This window comes from Notolabrus celidotus, chromosome 16 (assembly GCF_009762535.1).
Source record: "Notolabrus celidotus isolate fNotCel1 chromosome 16, fNotCel1.pri, whole genome shotgun sequence".
Lineage (NCBI taxonomy): Eukaryota > Metazoa > Chordata > Actinopteri > Labriformes > Labridae > Notolabrus > Notolabrus celidotus.
In genome coordinates, this window is record NC_048287.1 from 21078863 (window position 1) to 21098971 (window position 20109).

At 40.3% G+C, this 20109-nt stretch overlaps 1 protein-coding gene across 1 annotated transcript in view; it reads right to left on the reverse strand.

The window, feature by feature from the left end:
- Window positions 1–20109, reverse strand: part of LOC117827908 (dolichyl-diphosphooligosaccharide--protein glycosyltransferase subunit STT3B-like) — a 129330-nt gene that overhangs the window by 33167 nt on the left and 76054 nt on the right. The window contains 1 exon segment of the mRNA XM_034704757.1: window positions 12169–12234. Within this exon segment, the coding sequence (XP_034560648.1) occupies window positions 12169–12234 (66 nt within the window).

Consider the following 20109-nt stretch of genomic DNA (forward strand, 5'->3'; position numbering starts at 1 on the left):
CCTGTATTCAGATTAATGTCATTTATAACAGCTACTTAATAATGGAGCTGCAATGGGTGACACAAATAAGTGAGAAGCAAACAGCCAATCATTTCACAGTTGGGTTGTTAAGTTAGACTGCCAACTTGTAACACAACAATAAAAACAGCATGGAGCAAGAAAATGAGGGCTGATGGTGAGAAAGATGCAAACAGCACAGAGCAGGTTCACTGATAGGGGGTCATTCCTTCTTTGTATCTTCAATAGTCTGACAGAAATCTGATAACAGAACATAAGAGAACATCAGGTATGATATGACACAAGATCCTGGGATTACGATACCAATTTTTCCTCACATTTTTCAGTAAGCATCAAAGTTTATGCTCAAGTTTTAGAGGGGATATTCCTGCATGAAGCCATTATATATGCCTTCCTTTCTGCATTTTAATCTGTCTTACACCAGGGTTACTAAAGTTCCTGTTTTGATTACAGAAGTGCTTTTATTTTTAAAGGACTCAAAAGTGACTTCCACTAAATAATAACGTTTTGAGAGTAAAAGAAAACGTACTTTATTCCCTGTTAACATGATAGACATGCTTTATTTTCAAATGACTCAAAGGAGACGTCCACTGAATTATTACGTTTTGAGAGTAAATGAAAACAAACAGTTTTTCCTGTTTTGGTGACATAAGAGCTTTTATTTTGAAAGGACTCAAAAGTGACTTCCAATGAATCATAATATTTTGATAGTAAATGAAATGGCTAAATAAACGACCAACAGTAAAAAGTGTTCAATGTATTAGCACCACCCCAGAAAGCATAAGCTTCTTCGCAACTATGAAGGTTCTGAAGCGATACATTTTCTAGTTCTTAAGCAGAGAATTTTAATTTTGAATTCCAACTTGCCAACAAGTCAAAAAAGTAAGAAAACACATTGAAAAAAAAGTCTATATTAAGAAGAATTAGACATGGCATCACACAATATGCAGGAAATCAATCACATTATTTTGCAGAGTTTGGCTAACTTTAACAGAGCTAAGACCACCAACCTTTGGTCTTCCTTGCATGTTATTGTCCACATGCATGTTTGAGTATCTATATGTCAGTTCCACCAGACACAGCTTTCTTACAACTTAATCTCCATATTGAGATCAAAATACTGACAAACCACACTGTGCTACGAGAAGCCATCTGTCATCTGTGCTTGTTTACATCTGGGTAGTAGAGCGTCATGGCATTATCAGGCATTTTTGGTCTACAATAATAAAAATATGGATTCATTTGTTTAACTAATTTTAAATAATTTTGGTGCCGACTAGCGAGAACAATGATGTTGTCACATTGTAGATAAACACTCAAATGCTGCAATGTCTGTATGACTACTCAGTTATAGCTTTATCATAATAATAGTGACACTACTTGTTATACCTCCAATTCACAAAATGCAAGTAAGAGAAAAAAATATGTAATGATAGTTACAAAAGTGCAACATGTGACAACCCTATAACTTCCATAACATAAGAATTGAACTAGAGTAAATCAATTCACATATAACAGCAGCTCTTTTGACATGCATGCAGTCTGGGGGGAAAAAATTACATACACTTTGATGAGACTCCTTCAGAAACGGCAGTAAAAACATCCTACTGCCTCCTCTCTATTAGACACAAGCACACAGCTATATAAAACGGAGGTATATAGAATCTATAAAAGCTAGGCAATCATACTTTACATGTTGGGTGTAAAATGTGAAATGCACCAATAATTTTAAAAGCTCCACTAAAATTATACCACAACCGTTTTTGAGGTCCACTAAGTATCACAGTGTTGGATAAGGGGGCCGTAAAGACACTCCACAAAAACACTACTGACACGTTTTCAATTGCCTGTACTTGACTACAGCAAAGGGCAAATGTAAACGCTGAGAGCACTAGACATGAGAGGATAGCACAGCAAAAGAGTGAAAGAATATTTAAAAAAAATAGTTCAGAAAAGGAATGTTAGAAAGAGTAAAAACTGAGAGATGTCCTAGAAAGTAAAACAGAAAAAGAGTGAGAGACAGCCGAAGGGGAGAGTGAATCAAAGAGAAAAGGTAGCATGTAAGCAAATCATTTGATCCCTTTCACGGCAGCTTGTCAGAAAGAGCCTCACTGCAGCTGCTAAGCAGGATAAAAGAGCATTTATTACACTTATGCAATCAGAGGAAAAAGGAGCACATCATGTCTAATTGATAAAAACATTAATACTCTACATTAAAGGAGGGAGTGGAGGAAAAAAACTGCTTAGGTGCAATTATCTTCTTGCAGACGCTTGCATCTGTTCTATGAGATGGTGGCAGCCAATTAGTAGGATGTGATCCATAACTCTGGGTAATACCAGAGATGACTTCAATGTGAGACCCATTTAAAGTGTTGACACACAGGGAGGTGGATCAAGTCTCTGACACTGACTGGCGGAGAACTAATTGAAAACATAACACTCTAAACACAGTGTGCATGGCTACCTCCTCTGTGGGTGTGAAACATGAAACATCTGGTATGTCCATTTCTGACTGTCTAACAAGAATATTTGATTTATTCAGGAAACAGAAAACTCCAACAGTGATAGAGGGCCAAATGGGCAAGTCACTCAGACATATCTGAATCGATAGGCATGTTAGTGAAACCATGTCATGAGTTAATTCACAAGAACAATGCGGACTGCACCTGTGTCCCTCAGGCTTAAACAAAGAAAAACCTTTTTAAATTATTGATCGCACTGAGTTGGTCTCCATGGTATCTGCGTGGTGCATTATTGACTCAGGGAGTCAAACTCAACATTATTCTAAAGGCTTGCTTTGTGCTCCTTGGACGCTTAACTAAGCAACAGTGTGGGAGGCTCAAAGTCATGTTGAGGGTCAGGGGGTTGAGTCGGGCATTAGCGAAAAAAATGATGAGTGTTTGCACTTATTCAGGGTGAATACTAATAAATCCTTGAATTAATAACTGATCATTTAAAGTTTGAGAATATGTTTTGCTGTAAGAGTGTACAACTTGAATAGGTTGTGAGAGGTTGAATGACAGACTTCACTTATCAGATTCATATTAAAGCTATACTACTGTGCTGATGTCTAAAAGTAGGCTTAAAATTCTCCTTTTTGATAAAGCTTATAGTAAAGACTGGCTCAGACTTGGACCAGCTCTTAGTTATGCTGCCATAGGCTTAGACTGCAGGGGGAACTGACACAATGGGATATTGTCTTTCCCTCTCTCTCCTCTGTCTGCCTGTCACTTACTTTAACTCTCCTTGTCCCATTAAAGTGACTAATCATAGACCTTTCTGGAGTCCCTGAGCTCCCTTGTCTCGTAGGTTTCTTTGAATCACTGCTGTAGGTGGCCTGCTGCTGACGTGCCAGCAGCTACAACTACTGCTATCAATCTCACCACTATAATCTCTCTCTCTCTTTTCATCTCCTCTATCCCTCTTTCCAACCCCAACTCGGTTGAGGCAGATGTCTGTCTAACATGAGTCTGGTTCTGCTCGAGGTTTCTGCCCGTTAAAAGGAAGTTTTTCCTTGCTGCTGTAACTTGCTAAATGCTGCAGTGCGCTACTCATGGTGGATTAGGATAAGACTGGATCTTACCCAGTCTTGATGTTGGGTCTTTGTTAACAGTATAAACATAGAGTACGGTCTAGACCTGCTATGTTTGTAAAAGCATCTTGAGATAACGTTTGTTGTGATTTGGCGCTATAAAAATTGAGATGGATTGAGACTCATTGATTAATAGAGGGTGTAATGTTGACCATGTTCATCCTCTCACTTCACAAGGGGTGGGCAGCACATGGTACAGCTGAGGCTAATGGGAAAATGATTACATTCCCAAATATTGGCTCATTGACTAACATAAGCGAACATATTAGTTTAGAATGATGATTGGCAAACATATGTGTGGATTTTTATAATTGGTGCTTTATACATTTCCCATTCAATGTTCCTTGAAATTAGTTTTTACACACAAGTGCTGCTTGATTCAGTATCAGGGACTTCATTATTACTCTCAAAGGCAATTTGTTGTACAACCAACAGAAACCACAAAACAGGCAGGCAACCAATGGGCCATATGTAAAAATAAACAATTGATACAATTAGCACAATTATGGCAGCATTGACAAATGAGCTTTTCGGTCTCTTGGTCTTGTATCTTGATTTTATTATATACCACTGTCTTTAGAAAGTGAAATATACCACTCACTGTGAGCCTTTGCAGTGGAAAATAATAACAAAGGCCGTTTCTGAAGCCTGCTGTGACTCACTATGTTTGATAAAGATTAAAGTTAGGGCTGGCTCAGGTTTGAACCAGCTCTTAGTTGTTTCTATAGGCTTAGACTACAGGGGGGAAACTGACACACTATGATCCTATCTTTCCCTCTCTCTCCTCTGTCTACCTATCACTTACTTTAACTCTCCCTGCCCCATTAAAGTTACTAACCATAGCCCATTCTGGAGTCCCTGAGCTCCCTTGTCCCGTAGGTTCCTCTGGATCTCTGCTGTGGGTGGCCTGCTGCTGTGGACGGGCCAGACTCTAGCTGCAACAACTATGACTATCCATCTCACCACTCATCATCTCTCTCACTTAATCTCCCTCTATCCCTCTTTCCAACCCAGAAACGATCTCAGCAGATGTCTGTCTAACATGAGTCTGGTCCTGCTGGAGGTTTCTGCCTGTTAAAGGAAGTTTTTCCTTGCAACTGTAACTTGCTAAATGCTGCAAAGTGCTCTGCTCATGGTGGATTAAGATGAGATCAGACTGAGTCCTGTTTGTAAGATGGGACTGGATCTTATCCTGTCTTGATGTTGGGATTTTGTTAGTAATGATACATAGGGTACGGTCTAGACCTGCTCTGTTTGTATAGCGCCTTGGGATAATATTTGATGTGATTTGGCGCTATATAAATAAAGATTGATTGATTGATATGTCTGATGCCTACCTCTCCAACAACGATCTTCAAAAATAACTAAATAGAACTTTTCAGTTTTGTCCCATTGGACTGAAGGTCATATTGAGCCATCAGCAATAATTCCAGTCTGTTTTGTTACCAGCTAAAAACACTAGATTGAATGAATAAATGTTGACCCGAGACGCAATAGTAAAAGATTGGGGTTCACCAACATTGTCAACATTTATCATAACATCACCATAATTACCTGTCTAGGTTGATCACCAGTAGCTGCTGAAAAATAGCAGAGTTGACGATTATGAAGTAAGATACCCAGTCATAACTGTTCAGTGACCTGAATGGTATTCACCAGTCAGATACTGGTGTTACAGTGAATGCCACAGGATGTGAAAGTATTATCCGTTATTCAACACTCACATGCAATTTGATTTCAAATGAATTTCTTGAGTCAGTGATATATAAACGATCAGACCAGCAGTGCGTACATCAACTGGAGGACAAAGAATGGGAAAGACTTGCCATCTGGTCATATTAGTGAACCATGCAAAGACGAATGCTTATGACAAAACCAAAAGCTGTGTGAAATAACGGTTCTAACAGCCAGCCTGTGACCAAGCCATGGGCTAACAGCTGAGGGCAGGAATCAGAAAATGTCTGGAGCAAAGTCTTTTAGCCGTTATCACTCCCTGCATTTCACACCAGGAGTATCTGATGACCTCAGGGCCAATCTGGAGAAGATAGAAAGAACACATCATGCAACAGGGAGAAGTGGGTTTGCACTGTGGGCGTGTGCATTTGTGTGCAGAAGTCTTTGCATCATGTTGTTGATCTTTTGTTGTGCGTTATTCTGTATGTGTGTGATTAAATTCACTGACCGTGTTTTCTCTGGTTAATTAGAGACTACTAAATGACATCAAATCAACACTTAAAGCGATTAAGGGTCACCAGAAAGGCTCAAGCTGCCACAGAGACTGCAGTTGATAATACTGCTTTGTAGCATATCTTTATGGTTGTTTAAGTTATGGTTTGTTTGCATAGGACTCAAATAAAGACCATACTTTAACCATAGGCCAGACTTCGGCTTACCATTCACTCTAAATCAAAATAAGTTACATAGTTGTGTAATTAAACAACACAAAGACTTTACAACCTTTCAAACCTTTTCACTAAAGGGCAACATGAGAGAGAGAGAGAGAGAGAGAGAGAGAGAGAGAGAGAGAGAGAGAGAGAGAGAGAGAGAGAGAGAGAGAGAGAGAGAGAGAGAGAGAGAGAGAGAGAGAGAGAGAGAGAGAGAGAGAGAGAGAGATATGGGGGGGGGGTTGAGCCCAAGGCTGCTGCGATATAGATTCAACCTTAATAGTATGTGTTCCAACAGGTTAACAAAAACTTTTAAACCAAGACCACAAATATTAACCAACTAACCACTTGGTGAAAATTCAGTGGATTGGCAAGGTCATAAGGATACATCTTCTGGGGAACATTCGTGTCTGTTTAAAACATTTACGCCAGCTCTTCTCCCTCTGGAGAAACTGACTCCTGACCTTCATCATAAATCAGACAAACTGTAGATACAGCTGAAGCTTCTGAACTCTTTCCGTCAGAAACTTTGACACGTTTTCTCCTGGTAAACCATCCGTCTTCACTTATTTTGCTATTCATTTATTCTGTGCCATGTTGTACAATGTCTATATGCTTGCCCATGCGTGCAAGCATGCATGTATGTAATCTTGTTTGAACAGGTTCATATTTATTCATAACCTGTCAATGTTTAAATTCTTGAAGCATCTGTTGTTAGTTCGAGTTGGAACTTTATATTATATTACTTTTGAATGCTTCTTTAAAGGTGAAAATAAAAAGGTACTGTGCCAATTCATTAGATAAGTGATATCCCAGGATCACATTGCACAGTGTGGCTAAAAGTAAAACAATTACATTATTTTAGCCCCACTCTACAAGAAGCCTCATGTTGGGACATTTAATAAAGACATGATTAGGCAAAAGAGCTTCTGGCATGCCCTAATGCTGCAGTTATGCTCTGGGGCAACCCCAGTTCCCAGAAGATGGGACACATTGTGCAATGTTTATCAAAGCTGAGTGATATTTTACAAGTCATTAAAACCCTATATTTAACTGTAAGCACAGAGTATCTGGAGAAATCGCTATACAGAAGGGAGAAAGCTGATAGCCGATACTGGATGGCCTTGGTCTCCGGATCCTCAGGTGGCACTGCAGTATAAACAGACATGACTCTGTAGTGGAATTCACTGCATGGGCTTAAAATCACTATACAGAGAGGAAACTACAATAAATATGTTCCAGATATGCCAGCAACTTCTCATGCATCAAATTTGACATTCTTTTTGGAAATCGTGGAAGAAGCGTCCTCTGCTCTAAGGAGAGGAAGGACCACCATCAGTCCTCAATTCGAAAGCCAGTATCTGTGATGGTATAGGGATGTATAAGTGTCTATGGTATAAGCTTAAACATCTGGTAAGACACCATCAATGCTGATCAACATACTATAAAGGTTTTGGAGAAACATATGCAGTATCCAGACAATGCCTTTTTCAGCGAAGACCGTACATATTTCAGGAAAATAATGCCAAACCACATTGAGCACGTATTACAACAGCTTGGCTCTGTAATAGAAGGGTCCAGGTGTTAAACTGGCCTGCCTGCAGTCCCAACTTGTCATCTGTTGAAAATATTTGGTGGATAATGAAATAATAAAAACACAACAAAGGAGACCCCTAACTTTTAAGCAGCTAAAATCTTATATCAGGTAAGAATGGGTACACGGTTTCACTTTTAAAACTCCAGAAAGTGGTCTCCTCGGTTCCCAAACATATACAGAGTTGCTAAAAGAAAAGGTGACACAACACAATGGTAAACATGCCCCTTGCCCAGCTTTTCTGAAACGTGCTGGCATCAAAGTTAAAATGTGTATCTATTTTTCATGAAACAAAACATTTTTTAGTTTAAACTTTTGATATGTTGTCTTTGCACTATTCTATAATATATATATAGGGTTTACATGATTTGCAAACTATCAAATTCTGTATTAATAACATCTTACACACCGTGCCAACTTATTCTGAATAAGAAGTTTTAGAAGGGACAGTGAAGGGTTAAAGGAAAAAGTAAGGGAAGCATTGGGAATGAGCAGTGCAGTGCAATTGATCCATGCATCTACTTTTGCTTTATCCTTCTCTTTTCCTCCTCTGCTTTCACCCTCCACCCTGCAGGGATGAAAGGAAGCTGCTGCTGCTGGAGCAGGGAAGGTTCCTGTGGCTCCTGTCCATCAGCAGGTCCTGCTGCTCTGATCCTGCTCTTAATCTTGTCCTTCTCTGTCCTCTCCCTTCTGATTATGCCAATATGCAGGCTGCAGATATCTCTCCGTCTGTCCCCATAGCTACTTTACAAGCGTCACATTTGATTAAGCCCCCAGGGAAAACCAGCCTTGGCGATATCCTGATGAAATTGACAGCATAGGGTGATGGAGTGGTAAAAAAAATAGTGAGGATGGGTCAGCAAGTGTATGCCGTACTTGATGTGCAGGACTAAAATCAGACAGGAAGGAGGGTTTTGAGGTGTACATATATGCCTCTGCTGTAGTGGGTGGGCTGCAGATACAGCACAGAGAGACATCACATCATTGCAGAGACAGGGAGAGGAGGTTGTGGAGGAGAGAAAGAAGGAGTAAGGAAAAACAGCATAGAGAATGAGTGTTCCTCTTGCTGCTTCTTGGACAGTGCAGAAGTTCTATCTTAATTTTTTTCTCCATCCAGTCTTGTTATCAAGTATTTCTCTTAATGTCTCTGTCCAGTCTGCCCCCTTTTATCCCACATTGCTCTCAGTTCTTCATCTCCGTCTGTCTCAATTCTCTGTCTCCTTTTCTTTTCATCTTTCCATCACTCCTCTCTTTTGTCTCTGTAGTCCTCTGAAGCCGTGGCCCTGTGTGATCGATGCAGGATTTGGGTAATCTGTTTCATTTGATATCCATCTCATGGCCGGCCACAGAGATTAAACCCGAAATGAGCAAGAAGCCGCAGATTTTCATAGAGGCCTGCGCTCCCTTACACACACACACATGCAAACAATCTGTCGCTGAGGCAGTGTGCCGAGTCGTCTTTTTATCTCTTCTCTCTCATCAATCCTCTGATGGGCTCTAGCCTGAATTTATAAATAATGCAGGAAACACTGGCTGAACTGCTCGACCACTCTCTCCATGCACTGCCATGTCTATTCTGGACCGTGGAATATCACCCAAACACCCACCATCCCAGTAGCAGGGATTATAATAAAGAAGTGTGCTATCCAATTCCACTTATCAACTGCTAAAGGCAAAGTTGGGACCTCCTGTGGTTCCAGCAGCTTTTAAATGAGGAATGTTTAAAAGGGCTTGAGCTACAACTTGTACAAAAGATAGCTGCAATACATGGCAATAATTTCAAAGTAATCTGAGAGGCTGACATGACAAAGTGTTTCCTGCAGCGATTGCAGCATGTTTGATGTCCGCGCTTGTAATTGTGTTGCCACCGAATCTGTTTTTTTGCTAGCTTGTTCCACTTACATAGAGACAAATATAAAACAGTGAATACTTCTTAAGCATGACAAAATAGACACTATTTATATTTCCTGGATTTAACTCCTTAAATGAAAGCAGTCACCAAATCTGTTGTTGCTGATGATTCACTAATTGTTTATGCCAACACAAATATGCTGGGTATATTTTGGTGTCATCTCTGACTCATATAACAAGATATGGAAAAAGCTTTTGGATGAGCTGGAAGACAATACCCAGGATTTAGAATATGCTAATACAACAAAGAGCCTTTGTAAGTGATCTTAATCAATGGTTCTTTAAAGCAGTGAAACAGTAACACAAGAAAAAGAAATTACAAAAACACATCTCATTATTACATATATCACGTTTACAAACGTGTAAAAAGCAGATTACACATTTAAGCTCCAGTGAGTTACTTTCTCTTTAGTGGATATTGGAGAACCCAATGGACAAAGAACTAGGCTACCTCTCTAGTGTTTCCCACACACAGATGATATATGCGCCGCCCAGGTATCGTCACAGTCCATTTTTACATTTCTCTTTTATAAGACTGCCATTCGCGATCAATGATTTAGATCTCTCATCCCTCTCTTCCCCTTTTGTCTGATAACCTGAGGAGCCTGACACATGCTCTGCAGGTAAACAGAGAACAGAGAAAGAGAGAGAGACAGGCAGGGAGAGGGAAAGAGAAGGGTCCGGGATCTCAGCCAAAACAGACAGAAAATATTATGTTGTTTATGTTGAGTGCTGCACCGACTTTGCAACAGCTATAATGTTACAGGCTCGAAAAATATACTATGGTTGCACTTCCTGAATCCTTTAAAAACAAAAGCCTGATCTTTATTTTTTAACCTATGTAGAGTCTCCTTGATTATACATAATGCTTTTATTTTGAAGTCAAATAAAGTCACTTTCAAAGCTCCTTATTTGAGTCTCTTCTAAATGTTGTATAACAAAGTTGTCATGAATCACGTTGGTCACAGTTAAGCTATGTTTATTATGTATTATTACCCGGCTTTTTTACTGATCTTCTGGTTGTGTAAGATGCTTGATTCTGATTGTGACGACGGTTATTAACTTTCACTAACATGAGCAACACCAGAGGCAAACTGATCACACATCATGTAAAATCAATCTGTGGAAAAAATCCGACACATTTAGCTTCTGCTTGTTGACACTATAGACCAGGGGTTCCCAAAGTGTGGGTCGGGACCCCCTGGGGGGTCGTAAGACACAAATTGGGGGTCGAGAGATGACTTCCAGAATGTTTTTTTTCTATTAAGTTATCTAAAAATAGTACGTTTACCCATTATATTAAAAAATAACTACATAAACAGTGTCTAAACTTGGAATAAAACCTTGAAAATAGAAAATGTTATGAGTTTTCTGCCTTTCTTTGTTGCCAGATGACTCCTAAGTTTAGGGTTAGTGAACAGTTAATTATCATAAGCATCAGTAGCAGTAGGTTTATTCATAACAGCACAGGAAACACATCCACATGCTCATATAGGAAGGCTAATTTTCTGCAGACCAGCTAAATGAAGCCACATTAAATCACTTTTAAGGGACAGTGGGGGTTGAAAGTCTTTAGCACCTTTATTTTGAGGGTCATGGGCTGAAAAGTTTGGAAACCCCTGCTATAGACCGTAAGGTGAGGTAGGTGAGGTTAGTTTCCGTTAGCATCAAAACAAGCAGCATTTCTGCATTACAGTCTTGTCTCGCCCTGTCGGGATTCTACTTCCCATAACTACCTGCTAACCATACATTATCCGTTACATAACACCAGGTTAGGGGGAATATGCCCTCATACAATCTCCCTCTCCTGTGCATCTATCTCTCTGCCCCTCTCACTGCTCAGCTGGTGCCTTCTTTAAAACCATTATTTCTACAAAAGACAAACCCCCCAAAACCGCAGTAACACAGAAAACACCTGCTGATATGGAAAAAAACACATCAAATAGGGTCATAATTCATGAAGGCATTAAGTTCATAATTTCACCAATCAAACAACAACAGGTGAAAGGAGATTTATACCAGTATGATCTCCCCCCTCTTGTATGTGTGTTTGTGTGCTTCTGTGCTCAGCAGTATTTCAGTGAAACTTAGGACCTGCTTTAAATGTAAATTAGATGGTTTTCTTAAACCTCAACCCCTAAACCACCCTGTATTTGTACGGCAAACAGCATGTTATGTGAAGAATGATTAGTATGTATATTTCATTTGTGTGTATGACTTAAAATCTATAGGAGATCACATGCCCTTTCGCCCTTCCCTGGGAACAAATAAATCCTGATGACTTCTGACATTTTAATAATAGGTTGTTTATGGTCTTATTTTGGGTTTAAACTTATGGGAGAGACAAGGCTGACAGCAGAAAAAAATCCAGCAGCCAACAGGCAGCCTATATATGAATGCCATGACAGCACAAGCTGGAGTTGTCATACAACCAACACACTTCCAGTCTGAAGCCAGCATGACGAAAATAAGTTGTTGAACAAAGAATGATTAATATGAAAACTAGCCTCATAATAAAACTAATTGATGGCATAATGTAACATCGGTGGGGTAATGTGTTTTAATGTTTCACAGGTATTTAGTTCTTCATAACAGGAGTCAAACAAGCACCCACTGCTATGATGAGAACTGTAGCCTTAGTTTATTTGCTTCTTTTTAGTCATTCTTACCATGTAGAAATAGGAGAGACAACAGCCAATGGTCCAGAATACAGAACCTGTCTTCACTGATTTCACCTGCAAGAGAGAGAGAAAAGATAATCGGTCACGTCAGTGTGTAAGTAGCATTTGCCTCAACAAGTAAGACATGTAGATCCTTAGATTGTGTTGCAAGGAGACTGGAAACAAAGCTCCACAGGATGCACATCTCATATCACAATAACACGATGTCCCCCTTTGGTTTCAGGAAAATAATAAATAAAATCAGGATTTAGAGCAGGCTGTCCTCTCTACCGAAGATTCATTCTGTGTTTCAGCAGTGAAAGGCCATAAAAAAAGTACAGCCCTATTAAAAGCTCTGTTTTCATTAAGATTCACCATTTCAGATCAAGTTAAGGCACGTTTTTAGAAACTAATGGAGACTTTACACTTTGGAGAACGGGGTTAAAAGGAGACAATGATGCATGTTTTGTGCGTCTTTGAAAGTAGTTTAATAATCACAGTTTGATGATCAGAGCAGATACGAGAGCCAGCTGTAGTGAGAGAGGATGAGAGGAGAGCAGCTCAGACTAGACCAATGAAAGCGTCTTGTAAACACCCTCTGCTTCCTCGCCACGGGCTGATAAAGCAGGCAAGTACATTAACTTTTAAAACACACAAAATAAAACTTGGAAAAAAAACACGCATAAAATAGGAAATGTGTTTTATGGTGACCTTTAAAATCATCACACTCAGGGACTGTAGCGGTGATAGGAGGTGTAGAGGAAGCTTGATCACATCCAATAAAGCTTGAGACTTTCTGATGAGCACAACAGCACAGATAGAAACACTAACGTTGGTACATTCTGTACGCAGATGCAGAAAAACCTGCACACAAAGAAAGTCCTCGAGCAGAGCTTTTCCTGTGTGTTGAGGTGGGCCACAGTAAGTGGGTGACCTGATTATCGTTCTCTCCTTTTATAAAGATGAAGCTAGAGGTAGGAAATGACAGTTTTCTACCGCTCTATTTGAGGGAAGAATAACAGACGAGATTTATTTCTATGAGGTGTTTCTACTGGGACGTGGTGGCTGCTGTGATCCTATCTTATGTTTACATGTCGTTCAACTGACATCCTGAAACAACCAAAGCCCCAATCAAAAACTGTGTTTTACAACTTGCTATTCCCTTAATTACAGACCAATATTGGGTAACAGTTTCCTTGCTAAAAGTGTATAGAGTTCTAAATAGGGTTGCAGCAGTGCTAGCCAGCATACTGGTTAGCTGTATCAACACAGAGATCACTGAATAATGGAGTTAAATTCAGCAACACAATTTGTATGAAGTATCTTTGTAAAGCCTGGTTTATACTTCCAGCGTCAAATCAACACCATAGCCTACGCCATAGGTCCACGTAGCCCTGGTCCGACACAGAAGCATACACAGGTAGCCTGACGTACAGTACACCTCAGACGAATCTGGTTTCTTCAACTTTCACTCAGGACCAAAAATCTGACTTTAAAGGGGACATATTATGCTCTTTTTCATCAAAATATGAAGAGGTTCCCAAAACATGTATTTAAAGTTAATTGATAAAAAAACTCACATCAGATTTTCAGAAATCAGATTTTAGTATGCGTGTAAATCCCTCTTTTTCAGCCATGCTCAGAACAGGCTGTTTTCTGTGTCTGTGCCTTTAAATGAGAATGAGCTCTCTGACCGCGCCCCCTCAGGAAGTGGATGTGGCCTCTGCTCTCCAGCACGTTGATCTAATGTTTACATGTTGGCTGAATATAAATGGCTACTCACAGACCCGCGTTACTTCAACCCTCTGAATTTGATCCAGAATCTGATCCTGACGGAGAGGCGCCTGCAGCAGGACCTTTCTGAAGGATTGGTCACAGATTTTGTTGTTTTACTTGTCAGTATGTCGACGTGTGCCTTGGTACATAGCTACGAACATGCAGCTATGTGGCTATGCTAACTAGCGCTAGCACTTTTCCATGAAAAATAAAAATCATCCTCGAGATCTTCAAATCTGCAGACGTGGGGAGTAAAACCGACCTTTGTGTTTATTAAGACAGCCTACAACTAGCATGCCTCCCTTCTGAGCTCCTTGTTAGCACACGTGTGCAGGTAATGAAAAACCGAGGAGGGGTTGAGTTGTATTTTATACAGTCTATGGGCTGAACAAGCTCCAAGCTCTAAACATGCAAACTGAAGCGGCTCGTTTCAGCACACATTTACAGAAAGGTGGAGAAATCAGAACAGGGGCAGAATGGATTTTTTTCATTTTCAGGGGGTTTGTAGACATGCCAGGGAAACATATTTCAGGTAGAGAACCATTAAAAAGTTGATTTTGCATAATATGTGACCTTTAAATTTAAATGAAATAATGATTTGATATTTATCGACATCGACTGATATGAAATATTTTATTGTGATAACATAATTTTCAATATCCCCCAGCACTAGTAATAAGTATTTGTATTATGTATATTTAATACATTCTAATACTCCTTTCATTGTTATTGTTATATATACAGTATGTTCCTGTAATCGTGCTGTGCAGTATTCTGACTTAGTAACCATTTCTTACAGTACACTGTGTGTTTGTGTAATCTTCTTTATGACTATATACTGATATTTTTAAAACCTTTTGTTGCTTCCTGTATTTATCCTCGTTTCACTTCTTTACTATATTTAACATGTCTTTATGTAAGCTGTTATAACACGTGGATTTCTCTATACGGGATCAATACAGCTCATCTTATCTTCTTGTATAAATGTCATCATCCTGAGTCACTTATTCTCTTTGTTTACTCTGTTGTGAAAGTGAAAATACACACACAAACAGCTATTGTTCATGCTGCTGTGCTCTCCTCAGACAATATTTTCCACTCAGGCTGGTCAGAGCTCGTGTGCAGCCCTGGTGTTTTTTATTCAGAGAGATGTTCAAGCTGCGTTCAACTGGTGCCTCAACCCACTCTACCCACTGGTGCCATTCCAGCCACCAGCGTCTTTGTGAAGACACAAAAGTCACACAGTGTGAAACTAGTCCAGCTAATTAAATGTGAGCGGAGAGAGAAAGAGTGGAATTACTGTTAGCAACAATGTAGGCATGAAGCATGGGGTTAGAGCATGATGGGGAGGCAGTGTAACTGTGCATGCATGGATGTGTGTGTATGTGTATATATGTGTGTGTGTGTGTGTGTGTGTGTGTGTGTGTGTGTGTGTGTGTGTGTGTGTGTGTGTGTGTGTGTGTGTGTGTGTGAAAGTGTGTGCAAGTGTGTGCAAGTGTGTGCAAGTGTGTTCATGTTACCAAGAGCTATGGTGTTAAGAAGAGCACCTCTCCTGGGTGTGAGAGGATTCAATTATAGATTATGGGAGTGTGTGTGTGAGTTTGTGTGTGAGTTTGTGTGTGAGTTTGTGTGTGTGTGTGTGTGTGTGTGTGTGTGTGTGTGTGTGTGTGTGTGTGTGTGTGTGTGTGTGTGTGTGTGTGTGTGTCTGGAGGGGTGGGGGTGGGGGGGGTAAACACAGATTAAGCGAGTGCAGTTGAATGGGTTATTAGCGGATAAAACGAAGGAGTCGGATAATGAAGATTGGGCTGAGACTAGAGAGAGTGGCTTTTGCGCGCTTTTGCCATGTGGAGGAGAAGACGAGGGGAAAAGAGGGAGGAAGAAAAGGAATGAGTAATAACGAGATATAGGAGGAGAAAGAAAGGAAGGAGGTATCAAAAAAAATGAAAAGGAAGAAAACGAATGACAGGAACAGAAGAAGACAAAGACAATTAAAGGAAGATGAGATGGAAGAAAGACAGGGAGGAGGAGAGGAAATACGCAAAGACAAATGTGGGTAAATGAGACTGATAATGGGAAGCAGTGGTGTGTGGCCGGGATGATTGTTTCTCAGGGCCCTTGCCAAATAGAACGAGGGGACGGGAGAGGTGGTGGATGAGAGAAGGGGGGGGGGGGGATGATGACACATCACCCTAAGAAGCAATGATGACTGCTGCGAGAAACACCTTCCTTCCACCTTGAAGATGTATTGATCATGCACACAAGACGACAAGAGGCAACAAGGAAAAGATGTCCCTTAAACACATTTCCTGCTGGGGAAAATGGTTCTAGCTTGAGTCTTGAAAGTTTCACAGGGAACATTAGACTCTTTATGGAGTCCCTGGGAATTTCGGAACATCCTCAGAGATATTAGGAAAACAATGTGTTCGAGGAGAAGGATGAAGGCTCTCCTAAAGTTGAAATGTGCCAAAAGCTTTGTAAATGGTTACGTAACGCATGCTTTGAAAATAAGAAACTCATCTCCATAAAGAAGCTGACAAGCATTAAAATGTTAGGCGGCTTAAACTGCTGGTTTGGGTGTCAGAACTGAACTGGCCCTGACCTGCATTAATTCACTCATTGTTCTCTCCAACATCTAAAAGTTGGAACGCAATCGTTTTCAATCAGACTGAAAACTGCAAGAGAATCACATTCTGGATATACCATACATTTTTTTGGAAGATTATTTAAGAGAGTGGGGAGAATTATTTTATAAAGCAGTTCTTACAGATTTCAGTGCAGAGAGAAGGTTCACCTGAAGTTCACCTTTTATGAAGTTCACTTATCTGCAGCTCTGAGCAGAGTTTGCAGTCCTTGTTGCCCAACTCTCAATGTTCCATCTGCCTACTACATTTTCTGACTCTTCTTTGCTTCTTGCTCTTTCAGGTTAAGTTTCACAATAACCCTAACTCAAGGCAAACTGTTATGTGTTTAGTACAGCCATACTTGACTTGTCTGTGTTAATCCAAATGTATCTTTTGTTCAATGTATTGCATCATGTCTTCATCTAAATGTTCAATATTTGCTTTCAGACTTGGAAAGGGTCTCTACATGTGGGGTGCTTGTCCTTATCTTAAACAGGTAGTTTTTTTTCTCTCTTTTTTAATGGGGTTGTATATGGTACTTGTGGATTCTGCTGAAGGTAGAACCTTCAGGAGATGCCAGTCAGTTCAACCCCTTTATTGAGAAAGCGTTACAGAAGCTAAGCTGGGGCTATTTTTACCACTTCATTTTGCGAGTTTCAGCAAAATTCAACCTAGATATCATCGTCAGTGTAAATTCTTAGAGCTTAACTTTGGCGTCAGAAAGAAACATTGTTTGGCACTGTTTTGTGGACAGAATAAACACACTTCCCACCATCTTTGGCTTTCTTAAAATTACCATAAATGTTGGAGTATGAGACACTTTGTTTTTCTCTTTCGTTGAGTTATGTATTTTTTAGCCTTTTTGCTTTTATTGATAGAACAGCTAAAGAGAGACAAGAAATGCAGGAAGTACAGAGTGGGGTAAGACAGTGATTTTCAACCACTGTGCCGTAGCACACTAGTGTGCCATGAAACATTTTCCAATTTCACTTAATTAGTCCCCAAAAATATTATTCATATACTGCAAATAATTTGCCATGTAGTGCATCTGTACCTGGAGTGTATAGTGACTGGCGGAGTAATTCAATATTTGTCATACTGACCTGCACTACTCGCCCACTGGGGGGCAATGAAGCGCACTAATGACCTTATTAATTTAAGACAATAGAATTAATGATGCGCACTAGGTGTGTATGTGACAAGACGTAGGCGCACAACAGCGATGGATAAATATTAAAAAATGAAAACTCCAAACTGGACCCTGGACTAAATTCTAACCTGTATGAAGAGCGTAATATGGGTGGTGGAAAAGGCAACTTTTATGAGAAAAACTACAACAGGGTCTGTGAGAACTCTCAAAGCTAGCTACTTAGTATCTGAACTCATAGCCAAATCAAAAACGCCATACACTGTGGCAGAGACATTAATACTACCTGCAAAAGCTACTGTAAATAAGATGCTTCGCCCTGATACAGTTAAAGAATTAGCCACTCTATTTACCCTCTCAGGTAAATAGATTAATAAATTGAGAGACTAAATGTGTCATTTTTTAAAACTTTTGTTTGGTGATGCAACTCCAGATTTTTTTAATGTAAGAAATGTGCCTTGGCTCAAAAAAGGTTGAAAAACACTGGGGTAAGACCATAGACCGTAAATAAAAATGGACAGCGTTGCTCCGCCTCTTCCCGTTGTACGGTTCTGAAGCCAAAAAATCCCACTCCTGGGCGCCGCCATTGTGCAGCCAGAGCCTGTGAAGCCTTTGTAATAAGCTCCGCCCTACAGCGTAACGTCACAAGACGCTGTGTGCCCTTTGAAGTTTCGTTCTACGGCGGCTGTGAATCAAAGGAAACCCGGAAGTTAAACCCCGTTTTTTAAACTGTAATAACTAACGAAAAAGAAACTTTTCAGAAAAAAGAGGCCTTGAACACAAAACAGTCAAATAATAACTACATATCACCACAGCATACGGATGTGAGAAACATTCGTACCACGTGTATTTATCTTTTTAAGTTTGACTGCTGCCCCATTCAAATGAATGGGGGAGACGGATTTTTTGACCTATACTGCAGCCAGCCACCAGGGGGCAGTCACACTGCTGAAAGCCTCACCACCAGGGCCGTATCCGGCACACTTGGTTAAGACATTCAGCAAAGCGTCATTGCTGGGAGTTGAACCAGTGACTGCTGTGATGAGGACTGAAGCCTAAGTATATGGGGCACATGCTTAAAACGCGAGGCCATCTGGCTGAGACACAATTTTCATCCCTTTTTTTTGGTCATCTAAAAAGGAGGGCTTCATCCTCCACAGCAGGCGTGATGAAAGTACAGACATAAAATGTTGGATGTTACGGAGTTACGGTATTTCAGCCAGATGATGCGCAAAGTAGCAAGCTTTGCAGCCCAAAGCAAGCTTGGTGATACAAGCAGGATACATAACGAGTGCTACTTTTTAACAGCTTTTCTCCCTTATGTAGTCAATAATCAATAATTGAAAGAAAATTGTGGTATATTTATTCAGATAATAAAACTTTTGTGTTAGTTTAATTGAAAAGACTCCTCAATTTGAGACAATGAATGACTAACAGAGAATGGTGGCGCGAGACTGCCAATTAGTCCAGAGCAGTGGGTCTGTCTTTACCTTACAGAGTTTTAATTGGCTGAGCTCAACAACTGTATCAGTATGCAACAGGATGAGAAAAAAAAAGATAACACCAGAAAGAGCTCCACAGAAACTGCACATCATGGAGTTGGCTGAATGCAGTGGAAGTTTTCACAGAGGAAGACATTTTTATGTGCGATGGCACAAAAACAGAGTACATTTTATACACCGATGGCACCAATATTACAGAGTTTAATATTGGCATGGGTAATATTGCCCCAACTGCAGTGGGCAGCCTTGGTTTTTCAATATAGGAGACTGGTAGAACCTCAAATAACCCCACTACAAAAAGATCTAGTTAATTAAGGTAACATGCAGTTCACCTATCTCTTGAAATATATTCAAACTATGTGTGAGTTTACATGTATGCATATCACTGCTTTTTGGTTGCCAAATGTGCAATGTATGTTTGAAGATGCAAACCCAAGTGTTTGGTTTCTCTCTGCCAAGCCAGAACACACACTCACAGCCAGTTGTGTTGTATCAGGACTTACTCTGTAGACACAATATGCAAGCTCAGCCAGCCACCTGGACACTAAACTGCAGGTTGCTGCCAGATCAGTGACAGTCAACGAGTCTCAAATCAGACCATGGAGCCGAGTGACTCATACTACCTTGAACCAGATGCAGAGATGTGTCCGTGCAGGATTTGACAAAGTGACACAAACTGGGATGGCTGAATCCTTGGACAGATAAAAAAAAAAGGTCTCTTCCAACCCGGCAGGCAACTGTACTGCCAAGCTTGTTACGCTGTGACGGACAGCAGCGAGGCATGACGAAACACCTGCATCACTATACTGCCGGGATAAAAGACTCCGCCGCGCAGCATGTCTTTACACTCTATAAAGGGAGATCAATGCCTGGAAGGTAAAATAAAAGTTGGACAAACAGCCTA